At 41.1% G+C, this 23,070-nt stretch overlaps 1 protein-coding gene and 1 pseudogene across 1 annotated transcript; both read right to left on the bottom strand.

Moving 5' to 3' along the window:
- Nucleotides 1-1,812: 1,812 nt before the first annotated feature.
- Nucleotides 1,813-4,206, bottom strand: LOC102705448 (annotated as a pseudogene).
- Nucleotides 4,207-9,633: 5,427 nt separating this feature from the next.
- Nucleotides 9,634-11,660, bottom strand: LOC102705173 (cytochrome P450 716B1-like). Its single transcript, XM_006657704.1, has 4 exons — nt 11,135-11,660; nt 10,568-11,006; nt 10,286-10,473; nt 9,634-10,140 (listed from the first exon to the last, which is right to left on the bottom strand). The coding sequence occupies exons 1-4, from the start codon at nt 11,627-11,629 to the stop codon at nt 9,820-9,822; spliced, it is 1,443 nt and encodes a 480-aa protein (XP_006657767.1). The 5' UTR covers nt 11,630-11,660; the 3' UTR covers nt 9,634-9,819.
- Nucleotides 11,661-23,070: the final 11,410 nt, after the last annotated feature.

Here is a 23,070-nt window from a genome sequence, read left to right as displayed (position 1 = left end):
TCGTCGTCATGCGCGTCGTCGCCGCCGAGTCCACGCTGCCCGTCACTAGTCAGGCTCTGCCTCCTCCCTTTTCCTGTGGACCTAGTTGTGGTCCCGGTCCATGGTGGTCTCTCTACGCCCGTGTCGCTGGCGAGTGGGTTCCGCCTGTCAGCACCATTCCCTCCTATCGCTGACGTCAGCGCTCCCTTTAATGCACAATAATTGTACTTGGGACTTTCTGTTTAGTCTAAAAACACAAGGAACTTTCTAAAATTCTTAGAAAGTTTATCTGAGCTCCGTTTTAGTCCATTCAAATTATAGTAAATTTATTTAAAAAATGGTTTCGTGTACTGAAATTAGTTGACTTATAGCATGTTTTGCTTGTGTTCATGTAGAATCCAGCACCTCCGACTCCTCAGTTTATTTTGAGAGTTTTTTACGATCATTGAAAAAATACCTCAAGGTACCATTTTTCAGTGTAAAAAATATGGTGCGTTGAGATAACAAAAATTTATACTAAAATTCTTGATACCTTGAGTTACTTTTCACGTATTGTAAAAATCCCTTATTTTGAAGCGGTTACATAGGTCCGTGCCGCTCTAGAGCAAGGCAACTTGCGCATCCCCATTGACCGTATTGATCCCAACATTACAAATGTCCCGCTTTACATTCAAAGTGCATGTTTTATTTATAGTTATTCATGAGTTGATGCTTATTACTTAGCCGTCAATTGATTACCCTATTTCCATTGCTAAACCTGGGGGTTATATGATTAGCTGTTGGTTTAGGTATTTGCTTAACTATCCTTAGCTCAACTAGTTCACGGGGAAATGTTGTTATTAATATCTCATCTAGTCGATATTAATGATAGTGGACAAATGCCCTAACGAGGATAATTTTAATTAAATAATTTATTTATGATATCTAATATTAGCACAAAATTTAAAATCTATAAATATAAATTTAATGAATTCTACTTTATACAAACATGTTTTGTATCTAATACAACTTTCTATTTTCTTATAATAAATAAAAATGTATTTACATTTGTATATATCAATTGAACAAAATAACTGTGCAATTCTGAAATAACACGCCATTCAAAGTCTAAATTTTTTGTGAATTTAAAAAAATTTGCTGTGTCCTCTGATATTACATAAAAAGGTAAATTTAAATATTAAGTGATCATATAATATCTAGTAAATATTTATTGTACGAGCTGTTTTCAGTTTAAGAAAATATATGAAATTTTTAACAAAGATAAATTACTAATGATGTTTTCATTGGTTGTGTTTTAATTTGTTATTGTCATGCGGTGGACATATATTTCAACGGTTAAAAAAATATTCTGCAACGATGCATCATTTGATAGATCAAGTAATTTACTTATTTCATCTTAAAAAATGGTGCCAACAAAATATTTTTAGAATCCTAAATACTTATTTATATTTCCTAGAGATTTATCTATGATTCCTTTGTTAGTGATTTGACTATTTGGACGTCCAACCGAAGTGATATAAAACCTTGATCGATCTTATCATTTTTTGTTACGATTGTTGTTAAGCAAGAATGATTTTTGTTTGGCAAAATAGAGTATATAGCATTTCTCCCCAGTTGTCCGACTAACAAAAGTCACTTCATTCAAGGCACAAACAAAGGGAAAAGAATGTACTGGCCTTTGCTGCCGATATAATCACCTGATAGCAAATTTGAACAAAAGGACAACTACTATTGTTTGCTAGCACAAGGCGATTGTGTTCAGAAACTTTTATCTTTTCCAATAGGTAAATTTGCATAAGAGTAAATTTCACAAAACTATGTATATATGCCATTTTTTTGTTTGTTCCTTGCATACCCATCTGGCTGATTTAACATCATAGCTTACACATTTTTTTTAATGACAAACAAAAGATGAAGAGACATTTTTTTTAACAGCATAGCTTAGACACCACTACACATTTGTATGCACAACTATACCAAACCTTTGATCACAAGTCACTGCATTTCTGAATATCTTTACGACAGCCTTCACGTCTGCAACGCTCCAGCTCTTCAACCATCTGTAGAAAGCAACAAACTGAAACGGATGGCAGTACACAGAAGCGAATGGGCCAATTTAAGCATGAGCATATTCAGGGGTGCTTCTGGTCTCAAGTTCAATTGGGAGCCCAAGAACAGGCATCGGAGTAGGATCTTTCCTGAACCTTCATCTTTGCAGCACAATTTCCACCTGAACTGCCTCACTAGGTAGTGCATTGCTACCAATGTCTCGCTTCTTGCAAACTCGTTTCCAGGGCACATTCTTGGACCTCCCCCAAACGGCACAAAGCAATAGGGTGGGATTGACGACTGGTTATCAAATCTAGCAGGGTCAAACTTGCTCGGGTCGTCGAAAATTTTTTCGTCTAAATGTGTGACAACTTGAGCAGTGAAGACCTGGCATAGCACAGAGAATGTGTAGGAGAGCAAAAATAAAAACAATAAAAAAGAGTTGGGTATATTGTTCAAATCGACATTACTGCGACGCTAATGTCAGGAGGGCAATGCAGAAGATATCCAATGACACACCGAACAGAATTACTTGACAGAAAACAATACTTACTTGCCAGCCTTTTGGAATCTGATAACCCTTGTATTCGATGTCTTTGATAGCTGTTCGGAAGCTTCCAAGAACTGGAGGAACTGTACGCAGTGTCTCCATTGCTACCTTCCATGTGTACTTCATCCTTGAAACATCATCCCATGTCAGAGGCTCATCAGGTCTTTTGTTCCTAGCAATCTCCTCTTGCTCTGTGGTTCACCATACAAGTACAAAATGATACCACTACAACTCAGGATCAAACTACGAGCACAATAGAGTATTAGATACGAATTATTTTTATTAAATAAACATTTTTAATAAGTAATTTTATTACTAAACCACCAGGTAAATTTTTTTCAAAAGCTAAACCTTTTGGCCACGCCAGTGTGGATGGCGTGGCAAGACAACGCTGCTTTGGCGTGGCAGTCTTGCCACGTCACCGACAATGACGTGACAAGCCGTTTCGCCAAACCAATATTGCCGGCGTGGCCAAAAGGTTCGTACGGTGAAAAATATTTTTCCTAGAGGTTTAGTAATAAAATTATTTATTAAAAATGTTTTAAAAACAAAAAAAAATTCTACTAGATGCTCACCCTCAGTTATCCTGCCAAGGATGTCTGGCTCGTCGGCTAGGTAACGGAGCAAGAAGGTAATAAGAACACACGATGTCTCGTAGCCAGCAATTAGGAGCACCATCGCATTATCCACAATGTCCTCCACCGTGAGAGAGTGCACGCCTTCGGAGCGTAGAGAGAGCATGTATGTGAAGAAATCATCAGCTGAACTGGAAACGCCGTGCTGCAACGCTTCTTCCTTCTCACGAGCAATCTGCCAAAGCAACTTCCTGACCCTACGGCTCGCACCCAAGCCCTTGTTGAACGTGGTGAAGGGTATATTCACAGGAAGTGATAGCACGGCCTTCGCTATTCTCCCAAACTCGGTGGCTAGGGCTTCTCTGATAGGACCTGCTCCTTGTCCAAAGACGACCGAGCAGATGATGTTAAAGGTGAGCCTCTTCCCCAGCGGCGCAACCTATAAGCATGAAAGAATCACTCAATACACATATCCATATCATGAAAATTTGTTTTGAGCTATACATAGATCTTGCAGTTCAAACAACATTAAGCTAAAAAAGAGAAGAAAAAAAAAAGAGTAGTTTTACGGTTTGAGAAGGTACCAGGAGGTACCACTTTTTTCCTTGTCCATCTTCCGGATATACTTTGTCACCATCTCTGGCTTCAGAAAGCCCTGCAGCGCACCGCGGACTTGCTTCAGCTCCACGCCTGAGAGCGTCAGTATGGAGCCCCCCAGGAGGGCGCCGGCCGCCTTTGTCTGGGTGAAAATGAGGCCCTGGCTGCTGAACGCAAAGCGATTGGCAGCCGGGCCGGCTATCAGCACCGTCGGCGAGCCAAACACTGACATCTTAGACACTGGACCATACTTCTTGATCCTGCCCTGGTACCACTCGTAATCAGTACTGCTGCGGAGTAGGGAGATGCTCTGGCCGATCAATGGGAAACCCAGGGTGCCTGGAGGGAGATTATAGGATGAGTACTTGCACCTAGTAGCATAGAGGAGGAGGATGGGAATGAACAAGGCAAGCAGCAGAGCAAATCGCATGGATGAATCCATTGGCATGGTATGTTATGCACTATTCAGGTTAGCTGATCAGTTTGCAGATCTGTACATATATAAAGGTAAAGCAGCGTTGTTCCTTTCTCTATGATACATAAGGAAATATGATTTAAATTTTTTTGATGTTTTCTTTAGAACACATCAGAAGGCTTAGGTGGCTCACCTGAATATATTACTATCTCAGAAGTCATGGAATAAAAACAAATGACCAGTTTAGGCTGATAAGGGGAGGGGAAGATTACATTAACAAATCCCTGCTGGTGGAACCAGAGCAACAATTTTGATTCATGATAATGGAAAATATTATCTATTAAGTAAACAAATCCATCCCTATCCACATAATAGGACCACCTTAGAATGACATCTGCGAAGTACTAAATATAAATGGAAGCCACTTCAACATCTACTTGAAGAATGAAAAAAAAATGATTATATCCGATAGAATTTCTGCATTTGTGCTAGTCAAAGAATGACATTTTCCCCTCAAATGAGGGGCAGAAAAAAATCCCATAGAAAAGGTTTTTTAAAAAAAGGAAGTAAAGAGACAGAAGCAACAAAAGAGATGAACTGAATATCATCTAACAATAGGTACAGGAAAGATGCTACTGTTTGCTGTTAGTTAGAGAGAATGTTTTGCACACAGGAGCACTAAATTTGGCAAAGCATAACAATGAAAACATCTGTTGACAACAATTTGGTCATCCCCAAGGAAACAACCCACATGTTATGTGATGGGATATTCTGAACAACTTTAAAGTTTTGGATTCTTTTGCATAGTTGCAGGACTCTTTATCAACCAGCACAAGAGTTCTTTCTGCAGGGAAGCCCACGGAGCGATCTTAGGATCAAGTTTTAGCCTTGGCATGAGCCATATATGCAGGACAGGCCTTCCTTTTGGTATATCATCATGCATAACATAAGCCAGGAATAAAATGTAGGCATTTAAAAAACTAGAAGCGGATTGCACACAGTGGAGAAGGTTAGCTCTAGTTATACACTTATGAGTAATTTTACGGTACTTGAGTAGATACTGTGAGGTATCAAAATTTTAGTGTAGGTACTAGGAGATACTAAATTTTACGCTAAAATTTTAGCACCTCTCGATACCTTCTCAAGAACTATAAAATTGCTCATACACTTATATGTATTAAAAACTAGAAGCAGACAGTTCATCCCCTAATGTAGCATGGCAATTTTGTGACAATGTTGAAACAATCAGTGGATTATCAGCAGGATACACGACAATGACCTTAAGGGTTATGTGGATCCTGAAAGATAGGAAACCAGGGATAGAAAATGACAGGTTAGATAACATATTCCCAAAACCCATCATTGTCAACTTCGATGAAGATAAAAAAAAAACACATATGGGGACAAACAGATAAGACTTCACATGCCTACTCCATAGTTATAGATTTCGAGAGAACACCACAAATACAGATTTCATTGAACTACATAGTTTGACCGAAAGAATACCAATATTCAGCAATCCCCAGATCAGGAGATCACTGTTTCCTAGTATATTGATTTTGAGCTGTCATTGCATCTGCGCATCACAGCTCATCCCACAATTAACAAAATCAAACAACATTTCACTGACCAACGAGATGTAAATCAAGAAACCCCCCAGGACAGCTGAGAGCTAGTGACCAAACCACAGCTGCAAGAACTAGGTGGCCCCATACCTCTGACTACTGCTGCTGCCTTCAGCCAGCTGGGGCAGCTGGAACGTCGGCTGCAGGCTAGGGTGCATGAGAGAAAGCTGGCCGCCGGCGCTCCGGCCGGCCGTTCCCGCCGCCGAGGGGAGGCCTGTGCGAGGCTGCGCCGAGCGGCTGCCGGTCAGACCGGCAGCTCGAGCTCGGGAGCCCCGGGAATTATCGAAAACAGATCCTCCAAGAGCATTTCCAAAGCCAAATTTTGTTTCCAAAATCTATGGTTTTAGCGAGTCTTCAAATAATATGATAAAGAAAATTTTACTCAATCTTCAGTAATTTAGTATATTTTAGTTGACAAAATTAAAATTGGGCCTACAATCTGTTATTTTCAAGTTTAGTCCACGCCGTCCCGCCCTGGCCTTCCTGCGACACGCGCCGCCGCCTCTCCACGCCGCACGCTACCGCGTCTTGCCCCGTGCCGACGTGCCTCCTGCCTCGCGCCATCGCCATGCTCGCTGCCACGTCACGGCGCCCGGAGGCGGCGACGCACGGCGCAGCGGTGGCGCGTGAAGGAGATACGGAATAGAAGTACGTCCTACTTTTCTATGGATGGCAAATGAAACTTAGACTCTTAAATATAGACGTAAACGAGTAGATATGTCAAATTACTAAATTTAAAAAACTTATATGGGAAACTATTGGAGAGTTTTTTTTTGAATTTACAAAAAAACAGGGGTAGGAAATAGGGATAGCAAATTCTTAAAGATGCTTTAATTTCAGACGAAAGTTTATCATTGACGTGTAGGTGTCAGTCTAATGGGACCATGTGTCAGTGTCCTGAGTTTCTCTTAACTAATATCAGATAATCTTGTTCTGGATTTATCATCATGGCCACGCCGGGATTCGTCGGCATTAATCAACGTAAAATCTAACTAGTGTGTGCGCACTCGATATATTTACCTGTAGACGTATCGATGATCATCCGATCTCACACTGAGCTGTTCGATCCACACGTGGTCTTACTCTGCTAAAAATATACTACTAGTCCATCAAGCAAATTGGAACTGTTTATGTTTCACATACAATTTTCTCTTAAACTACTTATCTGATCTCTACTATTCGATTACATTTTTTGTTTGAACAATTAAATCTTTATAACCAGATCTCACATGATTATATTTTGATGAAAAATTATAAATTACTTTTATAATATATCTAAATTACTTTTAGATTTTAAGTTACCTTTTTGACATATACAAATAAATTTAATAGAACATAAAAGTAATTTACATATATTATAGAAGTAACTTAAAATAAAAGTAAAATAACTTATCATGACATTTATCATGACATTAGAAGTAAATCCATTATGGAGTAAGATCAAATCTAATTTCTAGATAGACTTGTGTTTTTACCCCTATAATAGTTTTTTTTAATGTCGTAACAAGTTACTCTAGTTTTATTTTTAATTTGCTTCTATAATATATAATATATGTAAATAGTTTTTAGGCTTTATTAAATTTAATTTTATGACTAAGAAGTAATTTAATGAAATCTAAACATAATTTAGATATATTATAAAAGTAATTTACATATATTATAGAAATAATTTAAAACAAAAAAGTAACTTATCATAACATTAGAATAACATTAGAAGTAAATCCGTTGTAGGGTCATGTTGTTTAAATCTAATTTTTAGGTGAACTTAGGTTTTTATCCCCACCAATAAATTTCTTTTAGTGTCTTACTTTACCTTTGTTTTAAGTTACTTCTATAATATAATATATGTAAATTACTTTTAGGCTTTATTAAATTTATTTTTATGACTAAGGCCGCATTTGTTCACACGGTAGGTAAGTTAACTTCCCTGGCACGGAATAGATTAATTAATTATTAATTATTAAAAAAATATAAAATAGATTAATATGCTTTTTTAAAACAACTTTCTTATAGAATTTTTTTATAAAAAATACACTGTTTAGTAGTTCGGGAACCGTGAGCATAAAAAACGAGGGGATAAGTTAACTTATCAACCCCAGCGAACGCGGCCTAAGAAGTAATTTAATCAAAGCTAAAAGTAATTTAGATATATTATAAAAGTAATTTATATTTTTTCATAAAAACAAAATCATGTGAGATCTTGTTATAAATATTTAATTGTTACGAACATAATGGTGTAATCGGATTATAAATTGGATGAGTAATTTAATATAAATTTCCATAAGAAGAAAAAAAATACATGCACTTTTCGATATACTAGTAGCAACTAGATATAAGATTGAGGTAGCTGTTTTGACATTACAGACAACAATCCCATTGTAGACATGTTCACGGGAGAAGGTGTAGTTCTATTTTAGTAAGCTGAGTTATCGTCGGTTAAGTTTAACACACTACTGTGTACTATGTAGCGGCGTCCATTAATCAATATATGTTCTGAAAAAGCCCAACTAGTAGATTTACACGGTGATCTGTTGGCTTTTGTAAAGAACGAAGCGAATCAATATATTTATAAATGAAATATATTTTATAAATAAAATTTGTTTATAAGTATTCTTATAGCATCATCTGTTCCTATAACTTATTTTTGGAAAATTAATCTAAAAACTAATCTACTTTTACTCTAGCTTTGGCATCTTGTTGTCTTCTTCACTACCAGTGTCCCCCAACTCCATCGGAGAACCTATGAATCAAGATTTGCGGTTTAGGTTAGGGCAGGATAAGGGTCAAGAGAGGTGAGTTTTCTGGGCATAGATTCTCTGGGATTAAGATCATGTGTAGTTGGAACTACAACTGCACAATAAGGACCGCAAGCATTCTGAGTCATCCATATTTTGATCCAACGGTCTATATACACAGTCATAATATATAAAAAATATTTATTGCTACATTAAAGCTTGATGCTACACTGGATCATTAATCTGAACCGTTGATTTTTTATCCGACACACCGGATCTTTGATCCGATTCAGAGTGGTTAGAAGGTGGAAAAGGTGGTGACCTCATCGACCGCAGAGACGACAAGAGAAGACCGACTAGTAGGACCTCACCAGCACCACCAAGGCTAACAGAAGAGCACTGGGTGGCGAAGGTAGTGGCGCTAGTTGGAGCAAGCGAGCTTGCCTTGCTCACAACCTCGCGTCGTGTACGAAAGAAGGGGAAACATTGGAGAGATAAGGTTAATGTGCTTATACAAATCTTGGATAAATTATGCCATCCACAAGTTATTCGGACCGGTGCGGCATTAAGGTGGACACACATGGGACTAACATTAAGTGAGATCCGAACCTTTATAAATACTTGATATTTTATTTTTCTCTCCTCTTACTGCTTTGAATATTTTATTGCAGATACCGAGTCTAACACACACAAAGATTTTTATTGTTTTAACTCTTCAGAGCGGGCCATAGGCTTGTGGCCAGGCCATACTTGAGAATTGAGATCACCTGCAGTTGGCAATATAACTGCAACTTTAGTTGTTATACTGACCATCGTTGAATCAAATAGGAGCGGTTCAGATGGAACAAAGCACTGTTCGACAAATTACTGTAGCAGTGGGAGTACTGTGGTACCTACTGTAGCAAATCCTAGTGAACAATATTTTTAGTTAATCTTGATCGTTCAATTCTAGGATATGACGATAAGGAAGACTTAAAACTGCTAAACTTGCAGTCTCTAGTCAAACTATATGAGATCCATATTCATAGCTTGTGGTCATGTAGATTATTGCAAATAGTGTATGAGACCCATTTTGGGAGCTCCAAGGCCCCCTATATTTCCAACATTGTGGATGCCCTAAGCGATCTCTTTTATTATAAGCCATTACACATTTCTCTACCCAATGATCATAAGTCATTGTATTTCTGAATAACTTCACCACAATCTTCACACGGGCAACAATACAATTCTCCAACCACATAGATAAAGCATAAACTGAAACGGGTGGTACTAGACAGAAACATATGGGATCATATCAAGAACGAGGATGTTCAGGGGGCGTTCTGGTCTCAAGTTCAATTGGGAGTCCAAGAACAGGATTCGGCATAGGATCTCTCCGGCAGCCTTCTTCTTTGCAGCACAATTTCCACCTGAACTGCCTCACTAGGTAATGCATTGCTACCAGTGTCTCGCTCCTGGCAAACTCATTTCCAGGGCACATTCTTGGGCCTCCCCCGAATGGCACAAAGCAGTAGGGCGGGATCGAAGACTGATTGCCAAATCTAGCAGGGTCAAACTTGTTTGGGTCCTCGAAATACTTTGCATCCAAATGTGTCACAGTTTGAGCTGTGAAGATCTGGCATCGCATAGAAAATTTGCGGAGAGTAATAAAAAGAAATATAAGAGTTTTGGGTATATTATTTAGATCGAAAAAATCACGGAGACACAAATATCATAATAGTAATGAAAAATGGGAATTAGTCAGCAGAAAAAATACTTACTTGCCAGCCTTTTGGAATGTGATAACCCTGGTATTCAATGTCTTTGAGAGCTGTTCGGAAGCTTCCAAACAGTGGAGAAGTTGTCCGTAGCGTCTCCATTGCTACCTTCCATGTGTACTTCATCCTTGAAACATCATCCCATGTCAAAGGTTCATTAGGCCTCTTGTTCCAAGCAATCTCATCTTGTTCTGTGCATAACCATACAAGTATAAATAATAGCAATGCTACTCAGAAGATTCAAATATTAAAATATGAGCAAAATACAGATAACTAGCTGCTCACCCTCGGTTATCTTGCTAAGGATGTCTGGCTCGTTCGCTAGGTACCGGAGCAAGAAGGTGATAAGAACAGACGATGTCTCATAGCCAGCAGTCAGTAGTACGATTGCATTGTCCACAATGTCCTCCACTGTGAGTGAGTGCACGCCTTCAGAGCGTAAAGAAAGCATGTATGTGAAGAAATCATCATCTGAACTGCAAAGCCCTTGCTGCAATGCTGCTTCCCTTTCACGAGCAATCCGCCTAAGCAAATTTCTGATCCTATGACTCGTGGTCAAGCCCTTATTGAACTTGGTGAAGGGTATATTCACTGGAATCGATAGCGTAGCCTTTATCATTGTTGCAAAGTCAGTGACAAGGGCTTCTCTGATAGGACCTGCCCCTTGTCCAAAAACGACCGAGCAGATGATGTTAAATGTAAGCCTCTTCGCCAGCAGTGCAGCCTATAATCATGAAAGAGTCACACATATACATATTCATATCATGAAAATTTGTCTTCAGCCATACGTAAGAATCTCACAGCTCAAAGAACATGAAGTGTAACAAGAGATTAAAAAGACGATGTTCATACCGTGACAGTCTTATTACCAACCCAGTTTAGGTCAATGTGTCTCTTGACTTCCTCATCCATCTTCCAAATATACTTTGCCACCATCTCTGGCTTCAGAAATCCCTGGAGTACGCTACGGACCTGCTTCAGCTCCTCACCTGAGAGCGTCAGTATGGAGCGTCCCATGAGGGCGTTCACCGCTTTTGTTTGAGTGAAAATGAGGTCCTGGTTGCTGAATACAAAGTGATTAGCCACCGGGCCAGTCAAAAAGACTGTCGGTGAACCAAACACTGACATCTTGGACACTGGACCATACTTCTTTATCCTGTCCTGGTACCATTGATAATCGGTATTACTGTGGAGGGCACGGAGTAGGGAGATGCTCTGGCCAATCAATGGAAAGCCAAGGGAACCTGGAGGGAGATTATAGGATGAGTATTTGTGCCTAATAACAAGGTGCAGGAGAATGGGTATGAACAAGGCAAGCAGCAGAGCAAAAAGTATGGATGCATCCATTCATGTGATCTATATGCTTCTATGCACAATGTAGGTTGGAAGATCAGCTTGGACATATGTACATATATATATACGTAATTCAGAGTTGTTTATGTCTACACTCCATGATAGTTAATGGAGTGTGATTTAACAAATGTGGTAATGTTAGGACTCAACAGAAGGCCTAGATGGCCCACTTTTATGTATTACTTTTCTCAAAAGTCAGACAACAAACAAAGGAAGAAAGCTCAGGCTAAGGTATATATGATAGATTAAGATAAGGGGAGGGTAAGACGCAATACAGGATTATTTTAACAATTCCATCAATTGTTATCTTGTTATCACCAGGGCAACGGGATTGATTCAAGATAGTACAAAATATTAGTTTTTGAGCAAATAATTACACCCCTAGAGACGTAACAGGATCAGTAGCAAAAAAAAAATGGAAGCCAATTCAACACCAGCTTGAAGAATGAAAAAAATATGATGCTAGCAATAGAATTTCTGCACTTGTGCTAGTCAAAGAATCACACTTCCCTCACAAAGGGAAGACATGGGAACAAATTACCTAAAATGAATTTAAAAAGGGAAGTATGTACACAAACAAATAAAGAGGTGGACTGAATATTCATTTGGATCTAATATTAAGCGAACGAAAGACGCTACTGTTTTGCTGGTAATCGGAGAGAAGGTTTACATACAAAAGCACTAAATTTTGCGTAGTGAGCAAAGCAAAACAATCTATGTCCTATGTAATGAGACATTTTGAACAAGTATAAGAGAATTTTATCTGCGCAGAAGCACACTATGTGATCTTAAGGCCTAGTTTTTAGCTTTTCCACAGGCCATATGTGCAGAACAGCCCCCTTTTTAGATATTATTATGCAGAATATGAGCCACAAAAAAAGGTAGACATTTTAAAAATTAGAAGCATATTACACACATAGTGGTGAAGGTTAGCTCAACTTCCATGTATGTGCCTGTGCATGTGAACAAATATACATTGGTATAGCTGCAATTCCTCTGCCATGGACCTGCAATACAGAACAATAACTTAGTGGTGAAGGTCCTCTGCCATGGACCTGTCCATATTTCTTCATGATGTTTTATGGATTATGACAATGCAAACTATTAAAGTAATCTAATCTCCAAGCCGCATCATAGGAGCAGTTTAGTATAATTTATACAAAAATTAGTGAAGATAATGCTAAGTCAACATCAACTTTCACACTTATGCTCTCGAAGTCAAGTAATCAGCAAACACATTTTGTTTACGGGGGAAACAGAAATAAAATCCCTGTGCAACACTGTCAATAAACAGGAACAAACACTGGCCGAACCACCTCCCGGGCAAATCGGGCAGCTGCCCGGGCTCTGCCACAGACGTTTGCACTATATTTTCGTCACAAATACATAAAAAAATTTATCAATTGCTAGCAAACACACTCGCCTGGGCCTAGATAATGCTGCTGACTTTGCCACAGTGAACAAAAGAAACCTCTGTGCAAAATAGCCATGTTCCTTTTGTTTTACACCTTGACTCCTTGCGCAGAAAATTCACCAGGAGTCTAGTAGGATACATGACAATGGCATGGGCTACACAAATTCGACAAACGTGACTGGGCAAACAATGACATATTCTGAAAGTCCATCAGTGTCATTTTCATATAACAGACACAAGAACTGAAAAAATAAAATCGGGCACTCATCTTTCTTCTGTTCTTTTTTTTTTTTTGTAGACAAGAATGGTGACAGCGGAGTGAGGTGAAGTATACAAAGCACCTTTATTCTATCTTTTTTTTCAGACAAATAAATATGGTGAGGGGCAGCTTAGAAAGCAGGAATTTCGAAACAATTTGATTCGCAGGAACGGGGAATAGTTTTCAGCGTTCCAAATGGGGCCTGAAACTATCACAAACCAACCCCTCCTTACATTCGTCAGGCTACATGCAGACTGCACAAATGTGGGTTTCCAAGAGCATGCCACTCAAATACAGATTTAATAAAAACACACTCGATTCAACAACCTGCAGCTGCAAGCCATGGATTTGGAGGGTGGTGATCAACCCAGAATTGCAGGTCGCACTTCCATGTGCACTACTAGTACCGCTTACAGTTCATCCCTCCCTCACAAACAAGAAACCAAGAACAATAAAGAGCATACGGACCAAACACAATACCTCGAACGCCCGCCCAGGGACGGGGAGGGAGGGACGGACGGCTGGCAAACTAAGCAGAGGCCGGGGGAGTTGAGAGGTTGGCCGCCGCCCGCCGGAACGCCGGCAGTGCGAGCTGCGGAGGATACGCCGGCGCATGGCGGCTGCCCGGGCTGCCGTGTCCAAGGCAGGCGTCAGGCCGTCAGCTCGAGACAGTAGGTGGGCCGTGGCCGTAGTTTTATTTTAGGCCCACTTAGTAGCTCAGGCTTATTAGCATGATTTCTAAATTTGTAGAAATAAGAAAAATATAAGAATAAGATAGAAATACGTGTGTAAACTTATAGGATTGAAAAACATAGAATTGGTACTAATTTGATAGTATATCGGCATATCGCTCTACACAGGCCACACCAAACCAATGGCGAGCAACATTTGTAAGAACGTGTGGAGCGGTTTGTCCAAATTTGATCATCTCTGTCTATATTGAGATGACAATTAAAAAAAGATATTTACATCTCTTCCTAATCCAACTTACCATTCATATTATATCGTCTATATCATACCCAACCATTTTTCATGAATATCTTTCAACTACCCATGCATATGTATTATGTTCTAAATTATATATTTGTGATGGCTAATTTTTTTAAGCACAAAATTTGAACGGTTATATTTGTTATGGATACTACCTCTGCGCTCAAAATAAGCGTGGATTTTTAGTTCAAATTAAATTAAAACTAGTACGGTGGCCCGCGCATATTGCGCGGCTAGCATCATTATAAATTTATATATATAGGGTCTCTTATGTAGATAATATTTATTTTATAATTTTTTAATTTGAATTTAATTTTTTTTCTAAATTATATTTTTACATGGAACACCATTATCTATATTCTAAACTGTACTTCTACCTAAACTATTTTTTGCATAATATTTACTTTATAATTCAATTATATACTTATAAATCATATTTATAAATGGACACTTTCTCTTAATTTTTTCAATTTTTAACCAAAATTTCATATCTTGCCAAATTGTATTTATAGATGTACTCTTCCCTCGATATCAATTACTTTAAAAAAAATTATCCAAGGTTTAGATTTTTCTAAACTTTATTAAGCATGGACTCTTTTTATTATTTTTCTTTTATTTTTAATTGATCTTTTTTTCTTATCCAATTCTAAAAAATAACATTATCTTTCTTTGATTTTTATTGTCCGATTCAAAAGAAGCCATTTTTCTCTTTTTTTTCTCTTATGGAAACCTAAATATTTTTTTTCTATATGCCAATTTGTTGGACATAACAGCAATGGTAGAATTCTATATACCAATTTGTTGATCGAAACAGTAATGGTTTCGTTGATCGTAACATAATTTGTTGATCGTAAGAGCAATGGTCTAGTTGATCGTAACAGTCATGTGATCTAGCCGTGTGATCTTTTCCTCTTGTTTAATTGCGATTGATCTTGTTTTTCTTATTTTTCTTCAATTAATCTCATACTTTCTAGCTCGTGAGAGACAACCTGGATTTTAGATTTGGATTTCGTGCAATAGAAACATATCAGTGTTTGTATTCATGTATATTTGTATTCATGCATGGCTGTAGCATCACATCTATTAACCTATTTAAGTAATAGAAAAATGAGTCTCCACGTTATCTCTGGCGGACTAGAAATTCTTCCTAATTGTATTTATAGATGGACTCTTCCTATATATCAATTATTTTAAAATTTTTATCCAAAATTTGAATTTTTTAATTATATTTACATATGGGCTATTTTTATTATTTATTATTTTTAATTTCGAAATTATATTTCTAATTGGATTCTTTTTGTTACACATGGAGTATTTTTTTTATTATTTTTCTTTATTTCTAATTATGCAATTGTATTTCTAATCGGATTCTTTTTTTATTAACGTAGATTTTAATCCAATATTTAGATTTTTCTAAATTGTGTTTACACATTGCTCGTTTTTATTATTTTTATTTTTTAATTCCAAAATTGTATTTCTAATTAGATTCTTTTTTATTAAACATAGACTCTGAAATTGTATTTCTTATCAGATTCTTTATGTTTTTGATTAAGGTGGGATTTTTGAGCTCATTAGAATGAACATGCTACATCAAAGTGTATTAGAGATCTATTACTTAGACTTGAGATACATAGAAACATAATTATATGCAGCTAGTAATACAGTAATGAATTATAAACAACACACTGCCACCATCATCACGCCGTTGTTGTCCGACTCCTTTTCTTTCTTTTTATCGATATCGATATGTCCGATTGATCAAACTTTTCTTTTGTTTGTTTGATTTTTTTTCTTTTTTTTTCGATTAATTTTAGAATTTCTAGCTCGTGCGAGACAACGTAGAGGCTTCTTTTCCTGTTACTTTATATATATATATATATATATATATATATATATATATATATATATATATATATATATATATATATAAAATAGATGATGCACTTATTTTGGGATTGAGTAAGGAAATTTAAATGACTAATTTTGTAATGGATTTTTTTAATGGCACATTGCTCTACCCAATATTACCCAAGTTTCATACTGGACTACCCCTTCAACCAAATTTTCACTCTTTGTTAGCTAAAAATAATCTTCTTTTGCAATTTGGACCACCCTCTCCTCCACCTCTTTCTTCTTCCTTCACAGCCTCACTTATGCTCCCAAGTGCTCAACCTTTGCCACCTCCACAACCTCTGTTGGTGCTGAAGCTCCCCCATGCACAGCTCGACCTTGACCTTCGTTGGCACCTCGCAAGTTGAGCTCGATCTTACCAGTCTTGTGCAGTTCAAGCCTCACCATAGAAAAAGCTCAGGGGCTGAGTTGGTTGCATGGAGGAGCTCAGGATACCTACCTGCGTAGTGTCATCAGCAAAGGGAGATATGAGTGGCTTCTATGCTCACTTGCACCTACACTATGACACATCACACATAGCATCAACATGACCTGGGATAGGTCATGATCAGGGGTGGAAGTGAACTAGCCCAACAGCAAGGCCTGGACCGGTCTATATAAGAGCAAGTTCAATAGTATAGTCAACTAGTTCTAATTCATCTATAGTCAATTTAATAGCCAATTCATACAATAGATATCTACAAAATTATACTAATTTGTCTCATATGTCATACATACATTGTGTCTAGGACTGGATAACGAGCCGGCTCGGCTCGGTCCAGCTCGTTAAGATAACGAGCTGGCTCGGCTCGGCTCGTTATCGTAACGAGCTAAAAACCCAGCTCGGCTCGGCTCGTTATAAAGCTCGAGCTAGCTCATTAGGCTCGTGAGTCATGCATAAAAAGTTAACCTAAATAATTTTTTAATAGGTTATACAAGCAAATTTTTATTTCAAACATGCAAATCATATGAAATTGTATTTAAATATTAAAGTTTGAACCAACAAATCACATGGTGAACCTATAAAGTACTAAACACATGCATTTCAGGATAAAATCAATGAACACCGGTGAATCTTGTGTCTTTGGTCTAGCTCGTTAGGCTCGCGAGTAGCTCACGAGCCAGCTCGAGCTGGCTCGTTATCTCTAACGAGCTAAAATGCTAGCTCAGCTTGTTAGAAAAATGAAACGAACCGAGTTTGTCACTGTCACGCCCAGAAATTCCTCACACGAATTTATGAACTTAATTGTGTATTAAATCCCTATCCAGGACCAGCCAGGGTACACAAAAAGACAATGTTGATTACATAACCATCGTTCTTAGAAACAACTGAAAATTACACTTATTATAGCGGAAATGCAGCGGAATGGAAAAAAGAAAAGAAGACTAGCTCCAGCGGGTACGGCTCCAGTCCACAGGCAACGCTTCGACGGCGGAACAGCTCACTCCTGAGAGGCACCTCCATCGGACTCGACTTCTAGCTCTGGGGTGGGAAAGTTAAGCAAGGCTGAGTACAAACCACCGTACTCAACAAGTAACACGGACAAGGGGGAAATAAATGATGCGTAGGGATTAACAAGGACAGGCTAGGGTTAGTTGCAATAAAGCAGCAGTTAAACAAATAACAGAGATTAAACAGAAATACAGGTAATTGAATATAGTAAAGCACAAGTAAATAACGGTTGTAAAATACCACAACGCTGTCTAACGTTACACCACGTTGCGACAGGCCCAACCGCTACTCAACGTTACACCACGTTGCAGTAGTCCCGAGTGATAACCATTTTACTCAAGTTATTAAAGGTTCACTAATCACAGTGAAGCTGGGAGCTCGCCCATATCCGTGGGCACGGCTATTCGAATAGTTTATACTCTGATCAGAGGTGTACTACTGTACCCACAAGACACGACTCCACTACACTTGAACGTGCGCCGACATACCACCATGGTATACCGGAAAGGAGACCGTGATAGGACCCGTCACATAACCCTCCCTATTTAATCGCACCACACTTCAGATTTCACCCCCTCCTTTACACCAAGTCGGGCAGTCCCCTCTTGTGCCTTGGTAGATCCGGAAACAGCAGAGGCTTTCGTTACACCACGATTGCCCGTCCATACTCCATCACGCCTACCCTTGCCACGGTACGTCAAATAGTTTGAAGTCATGCTTCAAATCCCACCTTACCCATTTCGGCATGTGGTTAGCACTTAATTACTTCCAGGGTTTCCCGTGAACCGGTCCTTAATTACCATGGGTGCGACTCTCAAAACCATGCACCCACAGCCCACCATTATCAATATTTTAGTTGGCATTAGCCCGTACCGGGTAATGAATCATTATCTCAGCTATTCAGAACTAAGCATGATTAATTGTGATCCCAATGAGCTATTTGTTCTAAGCACGGCTAAGCATTAACCTAAGCCTAACTCTAATCAATTTACCCCTGGTCCAGTATGGATAAAGTTGGATAAACAACGGCTTAATAATAAGGTTTACCCGAAGAAAATAAATACAGTAAATACTTTAATTAGAACAATGCATATTTGAATAAACAAAGCGGGGAATTTGCAATAATGGGTTCAATATGATCAAAGATGAATGCCACTTGCCTTGCTCTGGTCCCTGGGAACTTCGGCGACGATCTCGAAGTAAACCGGCTCTTCGGCGGGGTCTGAATCTAAGCGACAAAGCACAAAAATAAATAAACAGGCACAAACTCTACTGAAACAGCAAAAGAAACTATTTTTAATGGATTCTTGACAATTTTATGAATTTAATGAAATTTGAATGGACCTAAACGGAGACTAGATGAATTACTTATGAATTTTAGAAGTTTTCCGGGTTTTTAGCTAAACAGAAAAGTCCTAAATCAATTATTGCGCAATTAATGGGGCTGCTGACGTCAGCGAGGAGAGAGGAAGCGCTGACGGCTGACAGGTGGGGACCACCTGTCGGTGAGAGAGAGGGGGAGGAGAGACTGACAGCTGGGTCCCACGGGAGGAGAGGGAGGAGAGAGGCGCGGGGTGACTAACGGGTGGGTCCCGTCGGTCAGCGAGAGGGGAGCAGAGAGGGAGGGGAGAGCGCGGGCGGCGGCGGGAGCTGGCCGCGGCGGCAGGGGCGACGCGGACGACGGCGCACGGCACGGCGACGACGGCGCGGCGGCCACGACGGCGACCGGCGACGGCGGACAACCGAGACGGCGGCGCACGCGGCGCAACCGAGCCAGGCGACGACAGCGGACTGGCGTGGCGACGGCGAGTGAGCGGCGGGCGCGGGCACGCACGAGCGCAGGTGACGGCGGCTAGACGACGGCCTCGCGAAGGCGACGACGACCGCAGCAGGCGACGGCGGGGAGGAGCTCCGCACCTGTCCGGCGACGGCGTGCGGCTCGGCGGCGGTCGACCGGGAAGGGGGAGAGAGAGGGGAGGAGGATGGAGACGCTCACCGGCGGCAGCGAACGCGCAGGCGGGTCGGCGAGATTGAGGCGAAGGTGGTGACGCGGGAAGGAGCGGAAGATCGACGGTGGCGGCGCAGATCGGTTGGCAACGGCGAGGAGGCCGGACGCGGCGGCGACCGGGCGGCGAAGGAACGCGCGGCACTGGGGTTGTCCACCGGTGACGACGGGGCGGCAATCCGACGGCGATGGCGACGCGGAGGCGGTGACGCAGCTGGACGGCGACGACCGGCGGCTGGCGGCGAGATTGAACGGTGGCGGCGAACGGCGACAGCGCGGCGGCGAGTCGAGCGATGAGGGAAAGTGGGCGACGGCGCGCGGCGGCTCGGGATTTATAGGGTGGCGGCGCCGGCTAGGGCGGGGCAGAGGTTGGAGACCGAGTCGGGCGCGACGCGGTCTCGGCGGCGGCCATTGCGGCGGCGGCGGTTGCGGCGGCGGCGCGGACTCGGACTCGGCGCGGCGCGGCGCGGGCTGGCGCGGAGGCGGGGTTTCGGTCGCTGACAGGTGGGCCCCACCTATCAGTGGCGCGAGGGAGGAGGGAGGCGGCGCGGACTCGCGGGCGAGTGCGGCGCGGCGAGCTGGGCCGGGGCAGCGGCCCAGGTGGGGTGCGCGCGGAGAGGGGGAAAGCCGGAGCCGGTCGGCTGGGCCGGCCGAGGGGAAATGGGCCGGCTCGGCTGGGCCGGCCCCGGAAGGAGGAGAGGAAAAAGAAAAGGAAGGGAGGAAAATTGGAGTTCGGCCCAATTTGAGAAGGAAAGGAAAAAGAAAGAAAAAAGGAGGGAAAAAGGAAAACCCCACTTTTGCTGAGTTTTAAATTAATTTGTTTGATCAAATTTTATTCTTCTGCAGTTTGAATTTAAATCCAGTTAGTCGATTTGCGAGCCTCGATTTAATTGAGTTAAGTTCTTTTAGGGGGATTCTTTCTGAGTTAATTAAGCCGATTGTTGTTTACGAATTTCTTTTTACGATTTTAGGCTTAGGACAAAACTCCGGGCGTGACAGTCACGAGTCGAGCGAGCTAACGAGCCACGAGCTTTCTGTCCACCCCTAATTGTGTCTTGGAATCTATACTGCAGCTGACTATAAATCTTTAGCTCACTACTCTTCTCTTTCCTCTCTTATCTTCTGAAAATATATTTATAGCTGGTTTATAATATACTATTGTACATACTTTAAATGAAATTAGCTCACCAACCATGCAGAGACTTTATTTAAGCACATGGGCTTTTAACCCGAGGCCTTAGGCCATTGCCTAGGGTACCATGGACAGACCTAGGGCCATGGTCACGATGCCACCACCAGACACATGTGAGGCTGTGAATACCCAACTTGGAGAACAGTAGAACATTGGAAGAAGAGAGGGAGAGGGAGGGGCTGATCCAATTTGCAGCAAGGTTTATTATACCTAGCCCAACCGTCTCACCCTGCCTTGGCACCATCTACAGTGACGTGATACCATAAGGGATGCACCGTTGGATATTGTCGTGAACCGACTCCCATGGTACCGCTTTGTCGGTACCAGTACTAGGACATACCGATGATACGCGTGGTCTTACTGAGATGTATCATAGCAACTAATAAAGATAATACATTTACTATGTTCTATCTTCTGAACAAGTCGTGATATTGACTGACGAGCAGAGAAGCACTAGAATAACTTGGTGCAACTAGACGCAATCCACAAACAATGGCTTGGAATTAGAAAAGAAACCCTAAGCTTCAGCTTCACTTTTCACTTTCTTTTTCAATTCCATCTCGCATCACTTCTCTTTAAACCATTTCACACATAGTCTGGTGTCCCATGACACCCCAGGTCACACAAACCCATTTTTAACCACTCAGGATTTCACAGGCTACAAAAACTAGTTCTGGTAACGTCATCCAATCTACAACACTTTCACCATCATTATAAAATTAAAAGTATACCGGAGGAATCACTTCCCAACGCTCATGACTGTCAGCATGGATGTTCGAGCAGTTCAATCAGAACCTCTGTAAAGGGCGCATGATTTACCCACATGATATGAGCTTACTCCATCATTAGCTAGCATAGGGAGGTTCGCGACAAGTCCTTAATTTACGCAAGCTTTCGAATATAGTTGGTCATCCACTGACGGGTCCTAGACTAAGTACCGGACAAGTCCCGAACCATCCGTACTCAAGATCCTCTAGGTGCATAGGAAATGGTTCATTGTTCTCCTTTGACATGTCTTTTTTTTATGCCATTGAACAACAGCGTAAGGGTAGGGTATGACACAAATAAGAGGAGCTACAAATAAAGGCTTTTGGGGACTAAGGTAGTCGTGCTTAGTTGTGGCTATATTTGTATCCTTGAGCTCTAGGGTGGGTTGACAACATCAAGACACGATTAAGTTTGTGGTCTATTATGTTAGTGCATAGTTGTGCTTACCTTTTAAGTTGTTATAGAAACTTGAATATAATTGTGAGCTTAGTATAGTATCATTTATTGTTACAATTAAAATGTTTTCATCTAAGTTACAAATTAAAATGTCTTCGGCAGCTTCAGGAAGGCCCTCGAGGACGTCGAGTTCGACGGCTACGTCATCCCCAAGGGGTGGCAGGTGTTCTGGGCGGCGAGCGTGACGCACATGGACGGCGCCATCTTCCACGAGCCGGCGAGGTTCGAGCCGTCCCGGTTCGAGACCAGCCACCAGCCGCCGCCGGCGGCGTGCTCCTTCGTGGCGTTCGGCGGCGGGCCGAGCATCTGCCCCGGGATAGAGTTCGCGAGGATCGAGACGCTGGTGACGATGCACCATCTGGTGCGGCGGTTCAGGTGGGAGCTGTGCTGCGGCGAGGAGGACACCTTCGCGAGGGACCCCATGCCGACGCCGCTGCACGGCCTGCCCATCCGAATTGACCCCTGGTCTGGAGGGCTGCAGTGAGCAGCCACAGATTTGAAGCTTGCATGAGAAAAATCTGAATTGTGACAGGCGCCGTAAGAACTCCACGTAATCAACGGTACACCATGGTCGCTACCGTAATACTATCAACAATAAAATTTCGCTACCGTAGTTTGAATAGTGCGCACCACTGATTTGGGCCGCCCGATCTCCATGCTATGGTGACCGCAGCAACCGCATAAGTTGTGTCCGGTCTCCATTGTTGTGGTAACAACAGCAATTGCATAAGTTACGGTCACTATTATAACCGTGTAGGATTCGGATTCGAGAAATCAGCCTAAATAGTTAGAATTTAATATGACACTGTAGCTTGCCATAATACAGATGGAACATATGGCGTAGTTGCACTTGAATTTCATGTGGCATGACATATTTCGCATGGTGTGGAACCATGCTCGCGTAATTTCACCAGATTGACAGAGCACAAGTAATTCATCTGTCTTATATTGTAACATGTTTATGATTGTAGCTATATTTGATCATGCACCGAAATATAATCCTATAAG

Source organism: Oryza brachyantha, chromosome 7 (assembly GCF_000231095.2).
Source record: "Oryza brachyantha chromosome 7, ObraRS2, whole genome shotgun sequence".
NCBI classification, from domain to species: domain Eukaryota; kingdom Viridiplantae; phylum Streptophyta; class Magnoliopsida; order Poales; family Poaceae; genus Oryza; species Oryza brachyantha.
Note: the sequence above shows the minus strand (reverse complement) of the source record. Positions and strands in the feature narration are given on the sequence as shown.

What these genes read in the sequence shown, in the direction of transcription:
- LOC102705173 (XM_006657704.1), bottom strand. Translation starts at nt 11,629, where the DNA reads ATGGATGCATCCATACTTTTTGCTCTGCTGCTTGCCTTGTTCATACCC. An exon ending in TTGGTAATAAGACTGTCACG is followed by an intron (nt 11,007 to 11,134) that starts GTATGAACATCG and finishes TCATGATTATAG; the next exon opens with GCTGCACTGCTGGCGAAGAG. An exon ending in CCTTAGCAAGATAACCGAGG is followed by an intron (nt 10,474 to 10,567) that starts GTGAGCAGCTAG and finishes GGTTATGCACAG; the next exon opens with AACAAGATGAGATTGCTTGG.